Consider the following 24,440-nt stretch of genomic DNA (forward strand, 5'->3'; position numbering starts at 1 on the left):
GCAACTCCCAGACTATGCCCCCACTAGGAGCACAGTGTGGGAACAGGAAAAAAAACACCTCAGCAACATAAGCACATAACCAATACAAGGGCACACAAGACACGCAATGGGTGAGGGGAGCCTTGGGGGGCATGGGGGATGGGGGGTGGGGTGCAGGTAGTCCAGCACAGGCAAGCAGACATCTGGTCCTGCAGCCAAACAAAGGCGCTGGTCACAGACCTGCCCGCCTCTCTGGGGGTAGAAGCGGTGAAGGTGCTGGATTGGGGGTGGGGGGTGATTGCATATCTGTATATATGTAAGAGTTTGTGTGTATGTAGGCCTGAGTAGTCAAGCTACGTCTGGCCCCCGTAATCTGGTTTTCTCAGTCCGCACGATTGTCATTGCGATACACAGCCGGTTGCCATGGAGTCAGCCTTGAAACAGGACCCAGTCCGAGTCAACAATCAACAGGTGTCTGTGGGAATCGGGTAGGGAACACCGGCCTCGGCCAAGGCCAGCGCTGGTTCAGGGAGCCGAAAAAGATAAGATTGGAATTTGTTTTGTCTTAGGGCCAGGAGCCGCAGTTAGTCACTCTCGACTTCTCTGAAATGTCCCCTCTGGTCTCCGTATCGATCAAATTTCCTTGCCAAAACCGTGAGTTTCCCCAAGATGTTGTCCAGCCTATCCAGAGCTGACAGTCTCTCCAAGATGGTATCCAATTTTTGGCCCATGGTGATCATAGTATCCAATTTGTGGCTCATGGTAGTCAAAGTCACAATTTGAGTTCCGACAGCTCTGCCCACGGCTTCAACCATGACGGGCAGCCTGGTATTTTGCTCGGTTCCCGTCTTCTTCTTAATTTCTCGATAAACCAGGGCAGTGCCTGAGCCAATCAGCAAAAGACCTGTTATCATGGTTCCGAATAGGTAAATATCTTCAATGTCCTCCACGGAAAGAACCGCCAGACACACGACCCGCCACCTCTCCCACGCGTCCATCGTGTAGCCAGCTGCGAAGATCCCGGCAGGGCAGACAGGTTCCCCCGAACCCGAGCTTTTCGTCGAGAAGATGGCGTCAATTGCGCTGAGAGACCAGTTGATCAAATCCATAATTCGTAGTTTAGGAGCCGTGCCGAGAGAGAGACTCTAGAAGTACCCAGAGACAAAGACTAGACGAGAGAGCAAAGCAGGGTAGGCAACGGGAGGAGAGGGAGAAAATGCGACCGCCTTCACAGAGAGCCAAACGAGAATGACAAGATATATTGCTAACGTTATGTAGCCAACGTTAAACATCGCTAAAGTAGCTGACCGCTCCAGCAGCGAAGTAACGTTAACGTTAGCTGCTATGGCTATCTGTTTATAAAGTGGAAGTAGATGACTTATCAACTAGCTAGCTAATCTGTCTGCTTATCAACTCCTTGAACGGATTATAGTAATTTTTACCACGGTTTATTGTAGAAGGCTACTGCAAGAAAAACGTATAGATTATTAAAAAGACATCATTCATGGATCATTGATGTTTGTTTGACTGCCGATGTTAGAGCTAGTGAACGTTAGCGCGCTAACGTTAGCTCGCTGCTAGCGCGCTGCAATTATGCAAAATAAAAAGCAATCCAACAGCACATTATACAACGTAAACAAAGACACATTTTCTTGCGGCGGCCTTTATAAAATGAGCAGTGGTGAAAGTTATTATAGTCCACGGATGTATTAAGAGAAAATTATAATCTAGCTAGTCATGTTATGATGGGAAGTGGAAGTGACTATGCTCTTCTTCTCCGTTTTTTGGTGAATTTCTGTAGCAGAAACAGCTATAAATGTAACTAATAGTAATTCCTCTACTGTGCGACAGTAAGTCACTTGGTTATGACACAATCGTTAGCTTATTTTTATAAAAGCGTCTGCTACGGAGCCATAATGTGAGATACATCGGAGGTTCGCGTTCTGAAGCGAAGCTTACCCCCTTGTTTGGTACGTGTGGACGGGGCCTAAATGGCATCCCCTAATTACACTCGAGGTAGTGCTACCGTTTGCCTGAGTGTCTCACATCCTTTATGCCAAGCTAATACAGTCGCTGATTAACAATCTGATCCACACTGCAGCAACAGTTAATATAATGTGAACATTTCTCTGCTTGATGGAAAATAATAACAAAAAAAAAAAACGCAATCAGCCAACACCACTTTGATGGTAATAACATTCACTGACCTACCTTTGTTTAGGACGTTTCCAGGGTGATTATTATTTGTGCATTTATAATGCATTTATAATAATGATAAAAGATCCATTTCCAAAAAAAGAAAACACTTCCCACCTTGCCTGTAATTATCCCTCTTTGTATCCACACTCCGCCCGAGAGGTGGAGAGCACATTTCATCCTTAGTTTGTCCATCAGTATGCTTTTCCCAGACGCCATGGGACAGAGGTTAACGAGACCTTAATTTGCTGACAAAACGTTAAAGTTGGGGCTGGCAGTAGGAAATGTCACATTACCATGCAGTCCAGCCATTTAGTTTAAAAGCCCCTTACATGGATACACTGGCTGTCATGTTAGGGTATAGAGTTCTAATGCATGAGATGAGAGTATTAATTGACACCAGCATTAAAGTAGAGCAGAATGTGTTGTGGCTTGTGGGTAAATTACATCTCATGGAATACTCTTGATACAAGAATGAATGTGTAATTGGGTCCCCTTTCCTCAAACACATTCCTCAGTTGTACTTAGGATTTGAGAAATGAATGGCCTTATGATGCTGCGGTCAATAAAAGCTGATACACGCTATTGACATTGTTGTGTATTTCTTAAATGTTATGAAAATACAATGTACAGAGCAACAATACAATGCTTTGGAGACTGTTCGGTATATACATAACAGGTCTTCTGCCGTGTTAAGGAGGATGAGAATGAACCGGAGAGTTGTGCCTTTTTTTTTTTTTTTTTTCATCAACATGCAAACATTTCCTGTTGCTACTTTGGCCTTTCCAGAACTCTTCCACAGAATAAGGATATGGCGTAAGAAATTAATATCCAAAATGTTACAAAACTTCCCAAAACCATTTAATGTACACTCACATTCAGAACATCTATCTAGTCGTGTTACTGTTCCTTTTAAAATCTACACGTTACACATAGTCGCTGCAGATCAGTCCCAGGTTCATTCTATCTAAACCCTGCACTAATAAAATGATGATAAAAAGGCAATCATCTGATTAACAAATGAAAAAAAAAAAAGAACCACCTGCCGTCCTCAGTTATTGACATGTCTTTCATGAGTAATACATCATCAGTCACTTGTGGAATCATGACAATCCTCTTTCCTTTAATGACCCTTTGGCAGTTTGGGGTGATTCTAAAGTCAATTTCCAGGCCCGGTTTTCTGTCCAGACCCACTTTCCTCTGAAAGGCATAAGGGTGAGTTTGTTACAAGGGCACACAGTACATTATGCCACCTCTTTTAAAGCACTGTCATTTAACCTTTCCATGTAATTGCGCAGCTCCTTGGAGTCTCCCAGCTCCACGTCTTGGCACACCCACTTAATGTCCTGGCTGCGGCTTCCCGTCAGTGTGTTAACAGTGGGGTAGCTACTGTCCGAGGGGATGGTGGTGAACGTGGTAAACTTGACCCGCTTCCTCTTGGTGGTGGGGGAGTCTCCTTTGCTGTCCTTGGCTATGCACCCTGTGTCTGCCGCCCGGTGCACTTGGCCCTGCACGTTCTTCTGGGCCGAGCCTCCGTTCAGCAAGTGGCTGCCTTCCTCGAGCCCGCTGCTCGAGTCCATCATGGAGGTCTGTTCCTCCTGCTGCGGCGACAGGCTGATTTGGCTCTCCAGCAGCTCCGCCTCGTTCCCCAGCCACACCCAATCGTGGGCGTGGTTCAGGTTTTCCTGGCCCTCGATCGAGAGCTCCTTGTGGCGGTATTTCAGGGTATAGGAGATGCAGTTGATGAGAAAGACGAGGATGGCAAGACAGAAGACCCCCAGCAGGGCGTACATGCCGATCTCCAGGTCAGTGAGCCCGCGAGCTGTCTGAATGAGGTCGTCGTCCATGTTGCGGCCACGGGGGAGGTCCACTTGTGCGGGGAAGTCAGCAAAGTCAACCGGCATGTTCTGATTACCGTCATTGGAGAGTTTATCCCCATTGGGTCTGCGCATTATTGCGCTTCTAGTTGTGGTGGCTCTCCTTAACACCCCGTCCTCCATGTCAGAGATGGAGCTGCCATAGTAGTGGGTGTCCGGGCCGGTCCTGTCCTGGGAGGGGGAGAGCCTGCCTTTGTTCTCCATATCGTCTCCATCGGGGCCGTAGTCGCTGATCCCTCCCCTTGAGCTGTCACCGTGACCAAACTTCACCCTGACGTTACAGTTCCCCGCCGCCAGGATGCTGCGGCGCTTGAACTTCTGGCAGACCTCGCAAACAGTCATTTCCACCCTGACCAGCAGGCCTTGGCCCTCTGCCTCCGTCACAATGACAGGCCATTTCCACGAGGGGTTCTGCTGCACTGTTACTATTTCCTCATCTAGGGAGATGGCCGTCAGGACAAAAAAGTCGGGATTATACAGGTCTAGAGGAGCCACAGAGCCGTCGCTGAACTGTAGCCAGGCGCTGATCAAGGCCTCCTGTGAGAACACACACAAACAACAATATGCAAAGAGAGAGAGAGAGAGAGAGAGAGAGAGAGAGAGAAAATAAGTAGGCAGTGATACATAGATAAACATGTTGTGCTTTTGTAATAACAAAGAAATGGAAATAATAGCGGAAAAGTACTGCATCTAGCCTCATTTCATGGAAACAAAAGGGAACAGACCAAATTGCTTTTATTGTATTAGCGGGGAAATTATTATGAAATAGCAAGGCGTCTTTGTTGGGTAGTTGGAGCTTTAACCAGATGTTGTCCAGGTACTCTGTGCTATGCCATTGCTTGTTGCCACAGGCTTTTACTCTCAGGAGTGCACTGAATTGGTAAACATGAGACACACAATGATTATTTGCATTGAAGGTTCCTTTTGTCAATGCACCACATCCACTAACAATATCTATAGAGCTTTCTAATTGTGGAAAACATTGTAAGTCCAGTACAAGCTTAGTAAGTCGCGTGGTTCTGCTATCTCAGCGGCTACTCTCTAAACTAAGAGGGGATGTAGATTAAAAGATAAGGCGGAAAAGATCAAATAGTAACATAAAACATTGTTCATGCGAGTGAGGATTTGCCATACATAGGCATCTTATGCCTTCTCCTACTTTAATTTCCGAATTTGCCTTTTAATGTTGCCTAAGGACAAATCCCCAAAGGCACACAAGTAGATCCCTGCAGCGGTTTGTCAATGCTCCCTAATTACTGACACCAGAGGACTTACAGTGCAGCGCTGCCTGCTTATTTTCATAGTTTGTGTGGGGAGATAGTGTAGACAATGGCCTTCCCATCCTTCCTTCCTTGGAGGAAGAGCGAGGAATGTAAAGGAGCATTCCAGAGAACTTGTGAGTGGGCTTGATGGGCAGATCAAAGGGGCCCCAATGACAATAGGCAGGGCACATGAGTAAGGGAAGCAAAATATGAAAGTTTGGGCTGTAAGTCATATTTTAGAGCGGAAGCCGTGGTGTTGCTTTTGCTTGCTCTGAGATTAAGCTCCCGTTTCCATTAGCTGCCCAAGGAAACACATTCTTTCACACTCTTGCTTTCAGGCCTTGGGAGTTAAGAGGGTTAGGGATGGTGTGGAACAAACAAATAGAAAATTGTACACGAGCACATGCACACTCATGGCTTTCTTTGATTGGAACATTGCTCATTCAAGGACCTTGAGGGTGTGAAATGAAATTGGGAAGGAAGTCTTTTGTTTTGAAATGCATGGTAATCAAAGCTCTGCCCTACAAAGGCTAAGAGCAGTATCTCCAATTTTTCAAAAAAACATTTTTATTGCACAAATACCAAGTGGAGGATCTGCTCTTCAATCTGTTAAAATTTCATATGGCTACCTAATAAATTTCTTATATAAATTTACATTTTTAGTTTGCAGTTTGTATAGAAAAGTAGAGTGAAACCAAGGCAGAATGCAGTATCTGCCCGTACTGCAGTCTGCCTTGGTTTCACTATGATACTGCAGTTTGCCTTTGTATCAGTATGAACATTGTTGCAACTAGCTAAGTGGCATGAGTCCGGTTTTATAGCATACAGTTACTGTATGCTATAAAAACCTCTCTCAGAGAAGAAAGGAACTGTCAAAATGGCTTCACTTTTACGTGGAAAAATGCTGGTGAAACTTGCCTTAAACAACAAGGCACCCAAAATTGGTAAGTTTTAAACCTCTTAACCCTTTTTTTTGTCAGTTGTGTCTGTTTAGCTCTCTCTAGCTAGCATTAGCTTTTTTACAGCATTGGGATAGCAACGATACCTTGGGGAATACCTTAGAGAAATGAGCTTAAAAAGGTCAAAATTAACGTGTAATACGGACAGCTAGTGTTTAAAAAAAGTTACTGCAGTACAAATTTAAAATACTGGAGAGAGACGTCTCCCCCGCCCCCGGCCCAGACTCAAGGGGAGGAGTTCATTCCCTGAATGATTAAACTTAAACTGTTTGTAATTACATGTGAAAACCTATTCCCAAACTGAAATAAAAGCAATACGTTAATGATTGCCATAAAAGACAGCACTTTTGTGATACAATTAAAATATATGAATCTAATAACGCTTGTGTTTTTTGTTTGTTATATAATGTCAGTATATATAATATAATAAATATTATATAAATAAATATAATATAATAGTAATAGTTTGGTAATAATTAACATATACTGTACCTTGACAATACTATAAGCAGCAGTGTGCAAAGGTTTTGGTGTGCAGCAATGCAATATTGCTTGACATGAAGGTCTACAAGAATACCCAATTGATTTTGTTCATATATGTTTACATACATTTTTATAAATGACAGAGTTGTGCCATTGTTAAGGCATCAAGCAGCAAATCTGTAGAAAATGTGCCTCCTCAATACATTATTTGATTTGATTTATGATATAAACAAGTCATTATGATCACTTGCTACACTTACTGCTATATGTTATTGTATAGCCATGTAAGTATACGCAGTAATGCAAAGGCAAAGCGCAGTATAGCCTATAAAACTACGAAATTTTGCCTGACTGTCAAAAAACTAAATGTTTAATATTCACCTCCCTTTGATCTATCTAATTGTACCCTTTGTTGTTAAATTTAATTGGATGCTTATATTTGGTGTAAGAAAAACACAAAAAGCTGTTTTTCTCAGTTTGGCGTTTTTGCTGATATTGCTCTTTGGCTTTGTAGGGCAGTGCTGCAGAATGCACTTTTTTTGGGCTTCAGTAGATAATATAAATGTCTGTCTTTCATTAAATGGCCATCAGACCATTGATGAATAATTAAATATGCTAGGAGGAATTACTGGAGTAAAACTCACTATCATCATTATCTGTCTTAATCAGACCTGGCTAAATAGTGTTTGCAAATAATTACTGGTATACTGGTTTATATCACACTTTACTTCATGTCTCTTATGTACAGGGCTGCAGCAATTATATTCACTATCCATTAACCTGCTGATTATCTCCTCAATTAATCGATTAATTGTTTGGTATATAAAATGACAAAGAAATTGTGAGAAATGCAGCCTAAAGTTATCTGAAGATGATGATTAAATTGCTTGTTCTGTTTGACCAACACCCCAGAATATACAGAGATTCAGTTTTTTATCAGATATAACAAAGAAAAGCAGCAAATCATCACATTTCAGAAGCTGGAACCAGCAAGTGTTTGGAATCTTTGCTTGAAAGATGACTAAATCGATTAATCAAGCATCAAAAAAGTCACTGATTAGATTCCTGTCGATAGATGACTCAATTAATCAACTAATCGTTGAAGCATCCTGACCTGTTTGGGGCTCTGCAGAATCTCCTGCGTGGTGGTGGTAGCCAGGATGGCTCTGTTGCTTCCGGGACTGAGCTGCAGGCTCATAGAGAGGCCCGTCACCAGCTGGACCCCCAACTCTGTGATGGTCACTTTGTCATCCACCACTGTGATAGTCTTCTCTGCCAGGATTGAGTCTGACAACGGAGACAACACCTGGGGAAGGGCAAGAGACAGTGAAGACAGAAAAGAGAAGAAAAAAGATTACAGACAGTGGCATTACAGGAATTTTAAAAAGGAAAAGATGAAGAACACATTCCCACAACATTCCCCCTGAAATAGTCGAGCAATAACCTGTGACATTCTGGTACAATCAATTACAGCTGTGCTACTCTGCAATAGTGACTCGACCTATTGTATAGCCTGTTCATGAAATTTGAATTTCCTGCTCCAAACACCCAGGGTTGGGGAGGTCTTTCCTAGGAGAAATCAGCAGCAACAGCAACCGAAGCTGAACTGAGAAAAAGAGTAAAAATAACAACAGAAACTTCATCAACAGAAAATTGATGAGAAACAAGCAGAAAAAAAGTCAACACTGGTCACGCTGCTTGATTGACAAGGGATTCCTGGCAGGTGGAATGCAAAAACATCACATCAATGAGCACTTAGTAGTGAAGATGTCACAGACAAGGAAAAAAAAAAAATCTGATTACCACGAGTTATACTGTATGTGATTTAAGAAAATGTCTTCCCGAATGTTTGATCTAACATAAAAAGCTCACAAGCTCCTGCGCAATATGCAAAACCTGCCTTTTTATTTTATTTCTTTACTAAGGCTGTGTAGATCAAACAAGAACTGGACTCGGCTGCCATCCAAGCCCCATTCCTCCTGCAGGTAAGAAGCCATTCCCTTTGATTGATCCAGAGGAAAGGAACACTTTAACCCCAATTCAGAAACAGGAAGTCTTACTGTATTGATGATGAATGCCATGTGTGGTATGTATGACTTTCTCTGCATGCATATCTTTATAAACGTCTCCTTGTGCATCAGTCTGTGCGGCGCGTGGCACAGGTAGTCAACAGCTGTCAGACCTTCGCGCTCGTCATGTTTTCCGGTTAGTGCTCGTTCGTGTGAGAGCGTGGATGTTTCCGCGAAGGTGAATACACGTCTGCGCACAGGCAGACAGATGAGTCCTCGACGCCAGGGAGCAGATTCCAATCACACAGACGTCTCATATTCATCCAGTTATCCAGAAAAAGCATGACAAACCAAAGGGCTGAGGGGGAGGACCCACTCACTGCTGAGAGCCCACAGTACACACTGGTAAGCACCTGTGTGCACCAGACAAAAAAGAGGCACTAGTCAAACCGCAGCAACGACAGCCATCTGTTATTGTCCCTGGAATAAACCATATGTTCATGTTCCTACAGTATACTATGTATTAACATGTGTCTGTGTTGACAGCACACAAATACATCTGGCGTTCATATATTTTGTTTAATATCAGATTTCAAATAATTTGAATGATCCCAATTTGATGATACTTTGACAGTAGTGAAATCATTACCACCGCATTAGTTTTGAGACATTAAAATAATTGCCACATTGTATTCTGTAATTACTAAAACAGACCTTTGCCAAGAACATTGGCAGCCTCAAGTGCCCTCTGCACTGCATTTTCCGTCATCGGACCTTGGGAGAAATTTCTAGAATAGGAAGAAGCAGCCACCCATATTCCAGCACAAATGTGAGCTTTAAGAGATTCTCGCAATGGCAGATGGTAGAACACACACAAGTGGAATGTTAAAATGACTAGCACTCAGTGGTGGAATGTAACTAAGTACATTTACTCAAGTATTGTACTTAAGTACAAATTGAAGGTACTTGTACTTTACTCAAGTCTTTTCTTTTCATGCTACTTTCTACTTCAACTGCGCTACATTTGAGAGGGAAATATTGTACTTTTTACTCCACTACATTCATCCGACAGCTTTAGTGTACTAGTTACTTTACAAATTAAGATTTTTGCACACAAAACACATACAAATACGATGTTTTATTATAAATTTAAACTACCCAACACTATATAGGCCTACAAGTCACACACTTAGTTGATTTAAAAAAAAAAGTACAGTGGGTAAAAGGTTGAACCACGAAGTCGGCCTGCATACTTTAATACATCTTTGCATGTATAATTTAGGTAATCATAATCAGGGGCGTAGCACAAAATTCTGGGCCCTGTAGAAAGGCATTTTCTATGGGCCCCTCCCCGCATCCACAGCTATTCATTCTAGCATCTTTTTGGGCCCTCCTCACATGAGGGCTCTGGGTACTCAGTCCCCTTTTCCCCCCCAGTCCGACGCCCCTGATCATAATACGATTTGGCTAACCTGAGGGTTTGTTTACGACCTCTCTGACTGACTGAATATCGTATCCAGTGTCATTTTTAGCAATGTTGCCGCATTCCCAGATTTCAACAACTAACAATTCACTTCAATTTTATTTATACTATCACATCATAACAAGAGTTATCTCAAGACACTTTACAGATAGAGTAGGTCTAGACCACACTCTATAATTTACAAAGACCCACCAATTCCAATAATTCCCCCAAGAGCAAGCATTTAGTGCAACAGTGGCGAGGAAAACTTCCTTTTAGGCAGAAACCTCAAATAGACCCAGGCTCTTGGTGGGTGGTTGTCTGACAGTGCCGGTTGGGGGTAACATGGTGAATACATCTGTATCATTACTAATAGTAGTAAAACATTATGTCCAAAGTAGATATGGAGAACATCAAATATCACAATATTTTTGACCAAAGACCTTAATATCGATACTGCGACGATATTGTAGGTTTGACTATAGGTGCTTTCACAAAATATTTACACAATGATATTTTTGATAAATAATCATCAGTAATGTAATGACTAAGTGGTTAAAGGCAAATAATAGAACAACTAGTACAGTCTGATAAGTTCAGAAAATTACATAGTTTTACTATAATGTAGCCTTTAAAACCAGGAAAAGACAGCACTTGTGTCATATTACGATATCCAAAATTTAAGACGATATCTAGCCTCATCTATCGATATAATACACATATATTGCCCAGACCTAGTCCAAAGCTATGAAAATAAGATCCTAGCTGTAATAAACTGTAATTATTCTTTAACTGTACCTGTGACATTTCTGAATGCTACACATGAAACTGGTATGCAGTTCACTTTAAAGCTAACTCATGGCCTACCTGGATAGTGGTCATCCCCATGTCAAGTCCCACCAGTATCCTCCTGTCCAGGAGCCGTGCAATCTGGGGGTCCTCTACCTTCAGGAAGTCCCACACCAGCTCTGTGATGTCCACCTGCCAATCAGTTCCCAGCATGAAGCTGGTCTGACCACGAGGATCAGCTGACTCAGCTACAAAATGGGTCAGGACTCTGACAATGGCATGCTGGTACTGCAGGGTGCAGCTTCGTCCTCGCCTGTCTTCATCATCCTCGTCCTCGCTGTCCCGTGTGGTCCTGGCAATAAAAAAATTAATCAGATCAGATGCGCAAACTAAAGGCAACTTGAATATTCTTTTTAACGTGTGTGGCTCTAGAGATGGGATTTCAGATTGATTTCCAAGACACTTTAGTGCAGACATTCATGGTCCCCATAGAATAAATCCAGATAATGTTGGTGATCCTCTGACTTTTCATCTAGCACTACTACAAGTCCATTTTTAATTTGCCCAATACCTGCAAAACATTAATGACATCCACATCAGCCTCAGCTGTGCTATGTGTTTAGTGCTTATTATCAAATCTCAGCACATGCTAAACATGCTAAACTGAGAAGGTGAACATGGAAATTATTATACCTGCTACAAATGTGCATTTTAGCATTATCACTTTGAGCATCGCTGTAGTCTTAGTCTTGTTTATTATGCCTGCTACTTTGATTAAAACATTATAGAAAGTTCACCTGTACCAAAGCTTCATCACATTAAATAATGTAATTATATGTACTTTGGTGATTATTATATAAAAGTCTGCCAAAGGCAGAATCTGAAATAATTGTGACATATGTGCATAGTGTATTTCTAAATACAAAAATAGTTATTATGAAACAATGCCATCACAATTGTTTTGTGGTTTGTATGCTATCCTCTACTCTGTGAGTTGATTCTGAAAGCAGTTGCGAGCGCTCAGTGACACAAAGCAGTGTTCAGTTCACCATGTTCTAAGGTTTAATGACACACACAAGAATATATACATTTTCTATCAATCGCTCCATTCACTTCGATGATGTGCGAGTACAGTATATAGATAAGATGAGTTTAGCGATTGTTGCCGTAATTCAAAGCCAATAAAGTGTGTACTTCAGTCGCGTGGAGAGGACGGGAAGGTAGTGTTATTTTTAGCGGTTTCTAAGCCGAGGAAGTGTGTCTGTCAGTTGAGTACAGAGCTCCGCGTGAGCACGGGCTTTTATGACTGTCAATATAGCCAGCATCTAATGTTAGCTACTCCGCTGTGTAACACCGAGTAATGTCTGGCTATGTGAGACAAGCATCTAGCAAAATTGTTGGATGCTCCGGTTTCAGCCTGGCAACCAACGAGACTTCTGGGGAGGAGGGGGCTGGGGAGACGACTCTCTCCAGCATTTTAAATTTGTACTGCAGTACCTATTTTAAAAACTAGTGGTCAGTATTACATATTGCACCTTTAAAGTGCTCATATTATGCTCATTTTCAGGTTCATAATTGTATTTAGAGGTTGTACGAGAATAGGTTTATGTGGTTTAGATTTAAAAAACACCATATTTTTGTTGCACTGCACATTGCTGCAGAGCTCCTCTTTTCACCCTGTGTAGCTACAGAGTGAGTCATCTCACTTCTATTCCATCTTTGTTGGGAGTCGCACATGCGCAGTAGCTAGGTAAGGACTACTAGCCAGTCAGAAGCAGAGTATGAGGGCGTGCCATGACAGTACCTAGGTAAGGACTACTAGCCAGTCAGAAGCAGAGTATGAGGGCGTGCCACGCTAGCAGCTAGGTGAGCATTATAACATGTGTTACAAAGTGACGCTCGTTTGTCACAGAAGTTAAGGCTGGACTACAATAGAGCTGTTTGGAGCAGTTTGTGAACAGTGTTTTCTCTGGACGATGGTAAGTCCCTTTGGGTTGGACTTTGGGCTTTTTCACTTTGTAAACCTATAACGTACACAAAAAGATATATAACACAATAAAGGAAAGGGGAAAAGCCAAAAAGCATGATATGAGCACTTTAATAGAAGAGAAAGCATCAGCTCTGCACTCTGCATTGATGTGTGGTTTGTGGTATTTTACACAGCATTTAACTTAAACTGATCTCTGTCAAACACACACACACACACACACACACACACGCACACACGGATGTTTAGCACACGGACATCAAGTAACTATGCAATGTTGGGGATTAAACCACAAAGGGAGAATCACTCCAGCGTATGGCTATAATTTTTCTTTCTCACTGTCTCTCCTTCACCATTTTGGAGCACCTGGTCAAGGGTTGTGAATGTGCATACACCTCCTTACTGCTTTACTTAATAGCTTCCCTTATTGCTCTGTTGCTAGCAAATCTAATTTGATTACTTCAGGCAACAAATCAGCCAACAGAGGCTCAGCGCTTTCACACCAGGAAAATTGCCTTGAGTATAACAAACTGGGTTTAAATGGTAACAATACAGCTTCAATATCATTCGATTTTGTCCATAACCGTTTTTTTTTCTTTTGCTTCAACAAACAACAGATGAAGCACGATAAGATGTTGAGAAAGCAATGTCTGAACGGCTGATCTGGGAGAATATAAATGCTGTTACAGCTCTTCAGCCTTACATTGGGGCACAGTTGGGACACTTTCAAACAGGAAAAGTGCCTTGTCAACACAACTACTAGTCATATACTGCACTGTAGACTTGTCGCTGTCTTTCTCTCTCACACACACCCACACAAGCAAAGGTTGTGATCATGATGAAGGGGAGAAGAAAATAAATGAATCTCTTAAACTGTTTTTCTCGTGATTATCTGCTCTGCTGGTCTCTTTTCTGTTTGAATCCCCTGAGAAATCTGGCTGCACGCGAAGCAGCGGGAATAAAGATGTTAGCTGCACGCACCAGAGAAAAGCCGAGCATACAGTGGGATTTGGAGTTAAGGGCTTACAACCGCTGGCAGGACAGATTTTACATGCAACTGAAAGACAGAGAAAAGGATTTCACTTTAGATATTGTAGGTAAGAAAACCTCTGGGATTCAACAAGTGATCCAGCCATGAGACAATATCGCCAATTCAAACCGTAAATGTGTTTCGGACACACTTATACTACTATTATTGTGTCGTGTAAGCCCCTGACAACTTCATATATTTTGCTCTATAGCATTCAATATTCATGTCTGAATAAGCAACAATCAAATTTAAAATAAATACAGATAATGTGCTTCATCAGGACTGTGTGAGTGTGGTTTGATCAGAAACAGTGACCAAACAACCCATTCATCAGATTTTGATTCAAATATGAAATGCTAATTGGTGCACAGAAATGTGTTTCTACTCTAAGTCCCGCCCAGTGAGAAGAGCCAAGAGAGAAAAGGAAAACAGGAATCTCAAATGTGAAATGAGCAGAAAATAGTGTGACCATGTAGGATCCCATTACTAATAGTAAAAAGTTGATTGACAAAATCTTTATATTTTCTTTAATACTAATGCTAGCATGGGCGAGCATGGTCCAGATGGGAACGGAAAGAAATTCAGATTCATGATTACAGTAAGAACACGGGCAGATTTATTGTAGTTGTAAGAGCAGACTACAGGAAGACTATACCAGACTTGGATGAATGTGTGTTTTGTATTTTGAATTGTATTTTAAATGTTTCATTTTCTATTTTAGAAACGCTTGTAACACTAGATTATAATAGCAGATCAGTTGTGCCTAAGACCCTAGATGACACATTTAATGCATATTCATGAATGCTAACGCCTCCACTTGTGATTTGTATGTCATTTTCCACAAAGAAATGGATCACTGTACCGAGCTCCCCGGCGAGGATGGGGTTATTTGAGTCCTTCTGGTCAATAATATCTTTATCTTATGAAATGCATGGAGCTTCCTCCCTGGGTTACCTCAGTCCACAATGGCTAATTAAAGGCCAGCCTTCGAATTCACATATAAACAAAAGAGCAGCCTTCTGCATAAAATGTAGCACTTCCTCAGATACATCCTTCATTCCACCTGACTAACAAGGTTGGTGACTCATGAATTTGTGTTTAAGAATCCATTTTGTATTACATTTTTTTCTTTAACATTTCTCTTCTTCTTTCATACATCCCTGTCTCTGCACTCTCTCCCCACTCATTTACATATTATAAGCAGAGGAGGAAACCATCTGCCCAATGATTCCAGTCACCATCTTCCAATTATTCCAGCGGCAGTAATTGAAAGTTTCTCACTGCTGACTGCTTTGGTTAAATCCTTTTGAATCATATTGTGAGCATTTTTGAGCGTAAACACAATTTGTTATTTGACATTCATGGCCAATGAGTTGACACATGTCATTGATGTTATGTGAGTTTGTACTGACATATGACTGAATCAGCGTTTACACTGTATATCCATAAGGACATTTCTACATGCAGGTATTAGTTAGATGTAAAGGATTCAGCAGTAAACAAGCTGATGGTGAAGTCCAAACATTTTAGCTCCGGTATAAATCTAATATGCCAGTGCTTGTGCCGCCATCTCAAAATCTAATCTAAGGTTAACCTAATAAACAAATCACAATCAGCACAGAGAACAACCTGCTTCACAAAGCAATTTTTCTTTCCGCCTCATTCACTTTCAAGCTCACTCCTGACTTCACAGGAGATGCTGCATATTAATGTGTGTGTGTCATGCTTATTTTGGTTGTGCGTCGTGGATCGTGTGCTGTATTTGTTTTTCGCATTTCGCTTCATTTTATTTTCTGCTACAGTAACATGACTAGGGTCATTTGGACGGAAATAGGCAGTGCTGCTTCTATATATACAGATACAGCTCTATCTGACAACGCTCTACATTTATTTTTTTCAATTTTGTAGGGAATTCAAGTTTGTTTTACTGTAGAAAGAGAACACTCGGTACACACAGTTTCAGCCGACTCAGTACAAAAACAACATTCAAAATTGAGCATTAAACGGTAACTGCAAGAGATTTTTGAAAACCGCTATGATACAAGAAGGAAAAAAGGATTCTCTAATATACATATCTTGAAAGACGCGTTAAAGGAGTGGTGCATGCCTGAGTGCTACGCCTACATTTAGGATTGCTGTCTGCGAAGGCTTTTCTTGTCCCTGTTTTGACAGGGCTTAGGGAGGGAAGAGGTGAGCCATACAGGAAGTGCCAGTCAAAAACTGTGTGAGGAGGCTTTTGCAACTATCCAGCCTGCAGGCCTGATATCTGTTTATTTCTCATTTCTCTCTCTCCCCTTCCCCACCCCCTCCCCAGCCAGTGTGGCCCCAACTTGACAGCCTGGTTGATAGAGGAAGGTCCCGCCACTTGCTATTGTTGCCTATTGGCTCAGTTCTTTTCAAGCTTATGGGCAGTGGACGGATGCCCATTCTCACTGGGTATACTTGCACAGCCACGCCTGTTATCCGCTGATAAACAGAGGCGGGTGTAAGACCGGTAGAAACAAAGCTGTCTGCTGCCCATCAGCAGCGGTGCCGGTGTCAACAATGACAACGCGACTCTGTTGTCCCCGCTGATAGAGGCGTACCAGTGCACAGCTGGGGAAGCAACGTCCTGGACAAGCCCTGGCTTTAGTCGAATGCTGTACCTCTGTCACTCAGAATAAGAGGGGAGCAGGGATAATTAGAGTAGCCACACTGGTGCGTGGGAAGACTCCAAGTCCAAGTCCAACCTCATCGCATTTCCAGAAGTAATTACTGCAGGTAGGCTGATAGCTGCTCCATCAATTGATGGATTTCAACAGTTGCAGAGGCCCCAGGGGAGACGTCTGACCTCCAGGCAGCTCTAATAATGTGCTGTTCTACTGACGGCTAAGAGGCAAAATGGCAGGCCACCTTAAGGCAGTCGTAATGACAAGCCGTATTGCACTGGTCAGCCATTTTGCTATCGGGCCAAAGAACTGTCGGCAGGAGACAGGTGGAGTGGTGTTCGGTCACACGGTCTCATCATTATCTTATCTCAGGCTGCCATGATTGAGATCGAATTCATCACCTGGAATAAAGGCATTTTAAATGAAACTAGTGCTGCTGCAAAAGTAGACAAAGGGTTCTGATCGTGAGCATTTATGGGATGCAGTGGCAAACTGTGGCCCTGGACCCTGGACCTTCAATAGGACCACGTCGTCCACACATGGCATTACACAATCAAACAAAGCAATACAAATAATAGCCAGAGCCCTATGTCACATTGAAGTTCAGGATGTTAAATGTTTATTAGAAGTTTGTTGTTGTTGGGTGATATGCATGGTGGGATGCCAACATGCACATTGCTATTGTTGGAGAATGAAAAAACTCAACAGAGTGCATTTTTAAATTTAACTCGGATCCACTCAAATTAAAATTTACAGCATGACCCTGATGCTGTTTCCTTGGATAATTGGAAAATGTGCTTGAATTACACTTTGCACAGCTGAAACAATTCAAGTGATAAAATGAGCAGAATGTTATGCAAAAAGAAAAACCAAGTAAATGTAAAGTATAAGCTGAGCCAACTTATAGTCCGTCCAATTAGTCAAACAAATACCTTCCTATTATTTCTACTTCTCTGGGTTAATCTAATTCAGACAAATGGCGCTTACGCTACACAATACTTCATAATTGAGTCCGTTAATGAGGAAGATTTATACTGTAGATAACAAATGTGTGTTAAATAAGAGAGCGGAACACACAGACGCATGCAGTGCTGTACCTCTGACTGGCGGCCATGATGGGTACCCTCCACCCTTTGATCTGGCTCAGCTCCGTGTCTGACACCTCAATCTGGAGGGGGAGTCGGGGGATCCACACGTTGAGCTCCAGCTGTGCGCCCAGGTACCCGTAGGTGAAGTTCACCATCATCTTCACCTTGCCCTTCATCTCCTTGCCGTTCACGAAAACATAGTCGCACCTCTCTGACACCTGCGTGAGAGTAGAGGGAAGGATTAAGAGAGTTGGCATTTAAGTCGAGCTCTTCTGACGGTGTGCACTAGATGACTACACAGTGAATTACACAGTGCAATATACTGTACAGCGTACAGTGTAGCCCGGGCTCTCCAAGTTGGTTATAAGGTTTACACTCCTTAGCTCCCCACTGATGCAGTATTCCTGTAACTACTTTGAACAAGATGAAAGGTCCTGTATCTGCTCCACACTCGGGAAAAGAGGGAGGGAGGACAGCGTGGACATCTTTGAACCTGAGGGAAAACAGGTCATGGTCTGCTCTTCTATTATAGTTCTGCCTCCAGCTAAGAGAGGAACCAACAGATGGAAACTCGTAAGAGGAGAGCAGTCTTGATAAAACCAAACTCAACACCATCTGTTTCATAAATTGCGTTACAAAAGGACTGAGTGGGCCAAATCTGTGCTATCGTAAGACACAACTCTTTGTTGCTTTGGCTCACTTTCTTTGAAGCTTCCCAACAACTCAAGCTTCTTTCTTTACTCGTACCAGCGTTTGATTAATGCCCAGAATCCTCTCTCTCTCTGTCTCTTTAAAAGCTTTATGATATGGCCATGCGAGCACAACAAACAAACAAACACACACACACACACACACACACACACACACACACACACACACACACACACACACACACACACACACACACACACACACACACACACACACACACACACACACAGGTTATTAATCAATATGTCCTAAAAAAGAGATACCCTGTTTTTTTCTGGGCATTGATCCCATCATATAGCAGACTACTATGGCTGGAACCAGATGGAAGTAGATGGTCTGGGGAAATGTCTTTTTTTTCTACTTCCAAGTTATTTCTCCACAGCGAGATAAAACCATAAACAGCCATTAATCACGAAGTCGCGGCAGGATATCCTCTGTGACCAGGAAGAAAACTTTATGTGTGACAGATTCTATAGCTTTGTGTGAGCTCCCGCAGTCCCTCCGCTACACATTCACTCTAGTGTGAAGCCAGCAGAGGAGACTTTGGGTGGAAACTAAAATTGGCTGTTTTTTTAAAAAAAACAAAAGCAAATATTTGGAGATTTGCTGCATTGATTTTACACTCTGTAGCCTCATGTGGACTGTGTACTAGAACTAATGGCATTCCTAGAGAACCAGTGTGTGGTATCACATCCAAGACATCATATGCAACCCTTTGGGTGCAAACTGTCTATGATGCAAGTATATATATATATATATATATATATATATATATATATATATATATATATATATACATATATAATATGGACACACAGCAACATATTAAACTTAAGGTTTGTTTTCATTCCCTCAATATATGCGTAATATTAAAGAGTACTTCCACAGTTCCTCAATAAATCGAGGTGCCTACTCCAATTTGAAAAGCACTAGTTTTTCTCAATTTTAAATTCAGAAGAAACACCTCGAGTCTCCGTTGGGCAAATTGCTTTCTTTGCTTTTGTTTTTTCCAGTGGTTGACTGAGATCTGAGGGCCAGTATATTGAAAAAGAAATAACTTTTTCTTTCCTCTTTTTCAACAAGCCATAGTATTGGTTATGTTAGGGATTGAGGACATTTGTCTCTTTATAGCATTCTACATTTAGGAGGATGTAATTACAGCTAGTTAGCCCCGTCTGCTTAACGTAAACTCCGATTCTCACTAGACGTGCTGAGTCACCGTCAGCTCCCGCTCACTCAGGGCTGTCTTTGTCTCACATTTAAAATAAAAGGTTTGCTGCTTTTCTTTCATGAGTCCAGTTGTGTTAATAGGAAATAACTAGACATTTAAAACTATTAATCTTAACACTTCTAATGTTACTTGTTGTACATGTTGTCAGAGAGTGTAGCGAGTTCTGAAATCAAAGATGGGACCATAACGGCTAACAACGTTTGCCTCCCAGCTATTTAACTGACTGTGAAGCTGTCGGAATTAAAGTGAATTATTTTCCCCAAAGATATAACAACAATCAAGTTACCAGTAAAAGGAAATTTTCACTCCACTCAATTCCACGCCCCCCTGCAGAACACTAGATCTGAAAAATAAATAAAACTTCAAGGATATTTATACTTATTTCAAATGCACTTTGCCACTTTGTACCACTTTTAAATAGTACAAAAAAGATTTCCAACCCAATAAAAGCTTACAAAAGCAGTGGACTTTATGTCTGTATGCCTGTCTGAGCACCACACAAGAATCTCTGGAAACCCCTGTGAGAAAGCTGAAAAGCGAGCTGCAGGGCATCCTTCGAGGCTACAGCCAACCATCAGATTACTTCTGTTAAGGACTGCACAAGCCCTGCATTCTCAAGTGGACGCACGCAGGATCAATGGATAGTTGCTCTGTGTTTATTTCGGCACAGAAAGAGTACAGAGCATACATAGCAGGACCTTGCTCTTGAACTAATGCTGCATGACACTGCAATGTAACAGGGACTGACAGAGTTGCTTAATGAAGCTTTTAAACATTTGGCGTTCCCCTGGCTACAGTCAGTCATGGAGCAGATTGGCCTCCGTCAGGGCTCCCAGTGTGAGAGTGTGTTTGAACTGATAAAGATGTCAGAGGAGTCCTTGCTCCTTATCAGCCCTCAATTGTTCGGCTCTTTCTTTCTCGCTGCACTCAGTCGGCTGATACTGAAGTGCCTTTGACAGCCCGTTTCGTCTCCGACTTCTCTCACAAGTTGGGGCCCTGCAACCTGTCCGGACTAGCATTAGCTCGCAGGCTAGTCACACACCTGATTGAGCTCCACGTATGGTTCATTGACCATATCCAACAGTGATACTTCTTTCTTTTAACTCACTACTTAAAGTGCTCATATTATGCTTTTTGGCTTTTTCCCTTACCTTTATTGTGTTATATATCTTTTTTTGTGCACATTATAGGTTTACAAAGTAAAATAGCCCAAAGTCCACCCCAAAGGCATATACCACCTCCACCAGAAAACACTGTTCACAAACTTCTCCAAACAGCTCTGTTGTAGTCCAGCCTTTACTTCCGTGACAACTACACACTTTGTAACACATGTTATAATGCTTGCCAATGTGCTAGCATGGCACGCCCTCATACTCTGCTTCTGACTGGCTAGTAGTCCTTACCTAGCTACTGCACATGTGCGACTCTCAACAAAGATTGAACAGAAGTGAGATGTCTCAAGCTGTAGCTAAAACAAAGAGCTCAACACACAGGGTGAAAAGAGGAGCTCCAGCAATGTGCAGTACAACAAATATATAGTGTATTTTGAAAATTAAACCACGTAAACCGATTCTGGTACAACCTCTAAATACAATTATGAACCTGAAGATGAGCATAATATGAGCACTTTAAAACACATTTTATAGACTTGCGTTTAGGGCATGCCGTCTTTTTTTATTGTCTTTCTTATTGTCTTCTTATTGTCTTTCTTATCTCTTTTCTGTCTATCCTGTCTGTCTTTTTGCCCTAAAAACTTTTAATTTAATTGTATTTAATATTGATTTTTTTTCTGCCCTTTAAAGCTGCCCCATCTTTCCTTTTTCCCTATTACAATTCTGTGTACATACTGTATGGGTATGTGTATTGATTTGATGTGTATACATATGTATTGATTTGTATGTGCTTTTGTTTCCTCTGTCAAAGCACTTTATAAACTATTGTTTTTAAGGTGCTATACAAATAAAGTTATTATTATTATTATTAAATGGATGAGTAATAAAATGGATGTGTTGCTAACAAATACGTTTATCCTAGTTATCCATTATTTATAGTAGGTAAAGAGCATGTTAATCAGTTTAGGATTTATTAACATACACTTCTGCTAAAGTATGTCCCATGACAGGCAAATAAACTGCCGGCTGGCATTTCTTTGATCCATTCCCAAACAATCAAAGCAGAAACAATTATGGCAAACATGGCAACTGACACCCAGCCTTCCCAACACATTACACCTTCCTGCTGTGCTGTATGATTGGCGGGAAATAGCTCCAAATCAATATGTATGTTGCGGCAGACTGAGAGTGGGACTGTCTCTGTAAATTACACACTCTCCATCATTCTGATTCACAAAGTATCATGAACGTCCAGGAGGATCCCCTGCCACATTAATCAGATGCATTAGGCAGCTAACGGGAGAATACTTACAGATGACATTAAGGCTGTCTCTGGATCTAGCCCAGGAAATTAACAACTCACCAGACAGATACAATCCACGGAAGATATGAGCGATGGGAGTAGCGAGCAGGAAGGTGGGGTGAGCCTGTCTCGGGCTTGTGCACAAAGTTGGCTTGACAGAAGCAATTAAGCCGCTCAGACTCCTCTGCATAAGGTACAGCACTCACTTCAATGCAAGGGGAAGGTCTGTACATATTCTAACAGCCATGCTCCGTGGAAGCAGCGGTTAGAAGAGACCGCTCATGGCAAGACCTTAAGTAAGTTCAACTAATAAGGAGATGGAAGATTTGCTCTGGAAATTCATAACGTAACTGTGGAATGTGTTTGTGCTGCTGAAGTTCTTTGTGTGTGTGTGTTTGTGTGTGTATGTGAGCAATTGAAATACATTTTTCTACAATTTTAAAGCATTTGCTTAATGTCAGAAAATGGAAGTATGAAGTGAATGTATGGACCTTTCTTTCTTAAAGAACCAGACAGAAGAAACAATGTGTTTAAAATTCATATTTAACTCACTTGGGCGCAACTGGAGCAAACTTTGAACACAACATTGACTTATAGTCATCTTTTAAGTCAATATGGTGATGTTGTTAGCTAACAGTTGCCTATTTACACATCCAGCAGCTACAGAGCAACATAATCGTTTATTTGGAGTCATGTTTCAGTCAACATGGCAGAAGGAAGTTCAACATTTTTTCTCTTTGAGCTCTATTTTTGGTTATATGGTTATGGTTGACAATATATGTGTTTGCCTTGTGTTTTTGTCCATTTTGACTTTGATTAAGACACAGTAGTGTTGAAACGTTGGTCTGTTTGCACTATTAAAGACTCAGTCGTTTTTCCCCTTGGAAATTTGCTGTCCTCAAGCTGATATGAGGTGACCTGATTCAGCTGCATACTGCTGGAAGATTAGATTAGATCAAATTAGATTATTAAATGTATTTACATCAGAGACCATATACAACAACACATTAATCTCAAAAAACAAAAAAGATAAATTGTACCAGATTTAGCTAATAGCTCATTTCCATCTGTAGTCCCTGGGCAGGTTTAATAAAGTAAAACCTATCATCTCCACTGCAAATGGACCAACAACCTATGGATGCCCACACAGTCGCACACACACACACACACACACGCACGCACGCACGCACGCACGCACGCACACACGCACGCACACACACACACACACACACACACACACACACACACACACACACACACACAAAATAGAACTTCTTCACAGGAATAAATTCAAATATCAAAATATTACAAGCATATGTTTATTCAAAGTTAGATACAGTGAACAGGTTGTCAAAATGTCAAACCAATGGTGACAAGAATCGCTTAAAATCTATTTTTTAAATACACGGAGAACCCCTTTTTTGTTTAGCTATTTAGCTAGTTAGCTAGTGGCTAACATTATCTGTTTGCTGTTTGATGCTGGGCAGGTTGCGGGCCATGGGTTTTATTATTTATCAGCATTTTTAAAGGGGTGATAGAATGGCTATATAGGGTATTTCACGCTGTTCCTTAAGGTCTCCTAATAGGATATGTAACATTAGTTGGGCTGAAAATGTCTCTTTTACTGTTTTTTTGGCCCTAATGCTACCCTGTTAAATGGGACTGGACTGAAACAAGAGCTTTTCTGCCTTATATGGTCTGCTCATGAATATTTACATGAGCTGCACGCTGATTGGTTGAGCTTAGCACGCATACACACAGAGACACACACGTTCCCCTCTGTGCCCATGTCCCCCAACCCCCTCCCCCTGCCACCACACACACACACACACACACACACACACACACATACACAAAATCCCTTTTTTCCTCAGCAGCAGTTTTCCTCACACTGTCTGTTAATGTTCCAAACTAAAGACATGTCCAGGCATGCCTGCTATCAAACTTGATTTCTGCCCCGACATAAACTCATCAACTAATCTTACTATACAAAGCACCAGATACAGAGTTTCGTTACAGTCTATTCATCCTCCTGTGTGTCGTGCACACACACACACACACACACACACACACACATGCTTTCGACCCTGTTCCCTGAGGATCCATGTTGGAAAAAAAAGTTAACGTACCGTGAACCACTGTGCCACTGATTCAAATCCACATGTCCCGCTCAATTGTCCGATATCTACTCCTTTTCTCTGGGCCGTATCTCCTGAGAGAGCTCAAGCCAGCGTGCAGTGGGGTCTGACAGTCCAGGCCGAAAGCCAGCGATCCGGGCAGGCACTGCGCCGCTGTCACGGCAAACTGTGGAGCT

At 41.8% G+C, this 24,440-nt stretch overlaps 1 protein-coding gene across 1 annotated transcript in view; it reads right to left on the minus strand.

Moving 5' to 3' along the window:
- Positions 1-2,961: 2,961 nt before the first annotated feature.
- si:dkeyp-14d3.1 (transmembrane protein 132C) overlaps positions 2,962-24,440 on the minus strand; it is a 43,685-nt gene continuing 22,206 nt past the window's right edge. Inside the window, exons 3-6 of the mRNA XM_028578475.1 lie at positions 17,779-17,987; positions 11,095-11,368; positions 7,871-8,062; positions 2,962-4,589 (exon numbers count right to left, since the gene is read on the minus strand). Of these exons, the coding sequence (XP_028434276.1) occupies positions 3,420-4,589; positions 7,871-8,062; positions 11,095-11,368; positions 17,779-17,987 (1,845 nt within the window). The 3' untranslated portion in view covers positions 2,962-3,419. The remainder of the gene's footprint in view (positions 4,590-7,870; positions 8,063-11,094; positions 11,369-17,778; positions 17,988-24,440) is intronic.

The sequence above is a fragment of the Perca flavescens genome, chromosome 5 (genome assembly GCF_004354835.1).
Source record: "Perca flavescens isolate YP-PL-M2 chromosome 5, PFLA_1.0, whole genome shotgun sequence".
Classification (NCBI taxonomy): domain Eukaryota; kingdom Metazoa; phylum Chordata; class Actinopteri; order Perciformes; family Percidae; genus Perca; species Perca flavescens.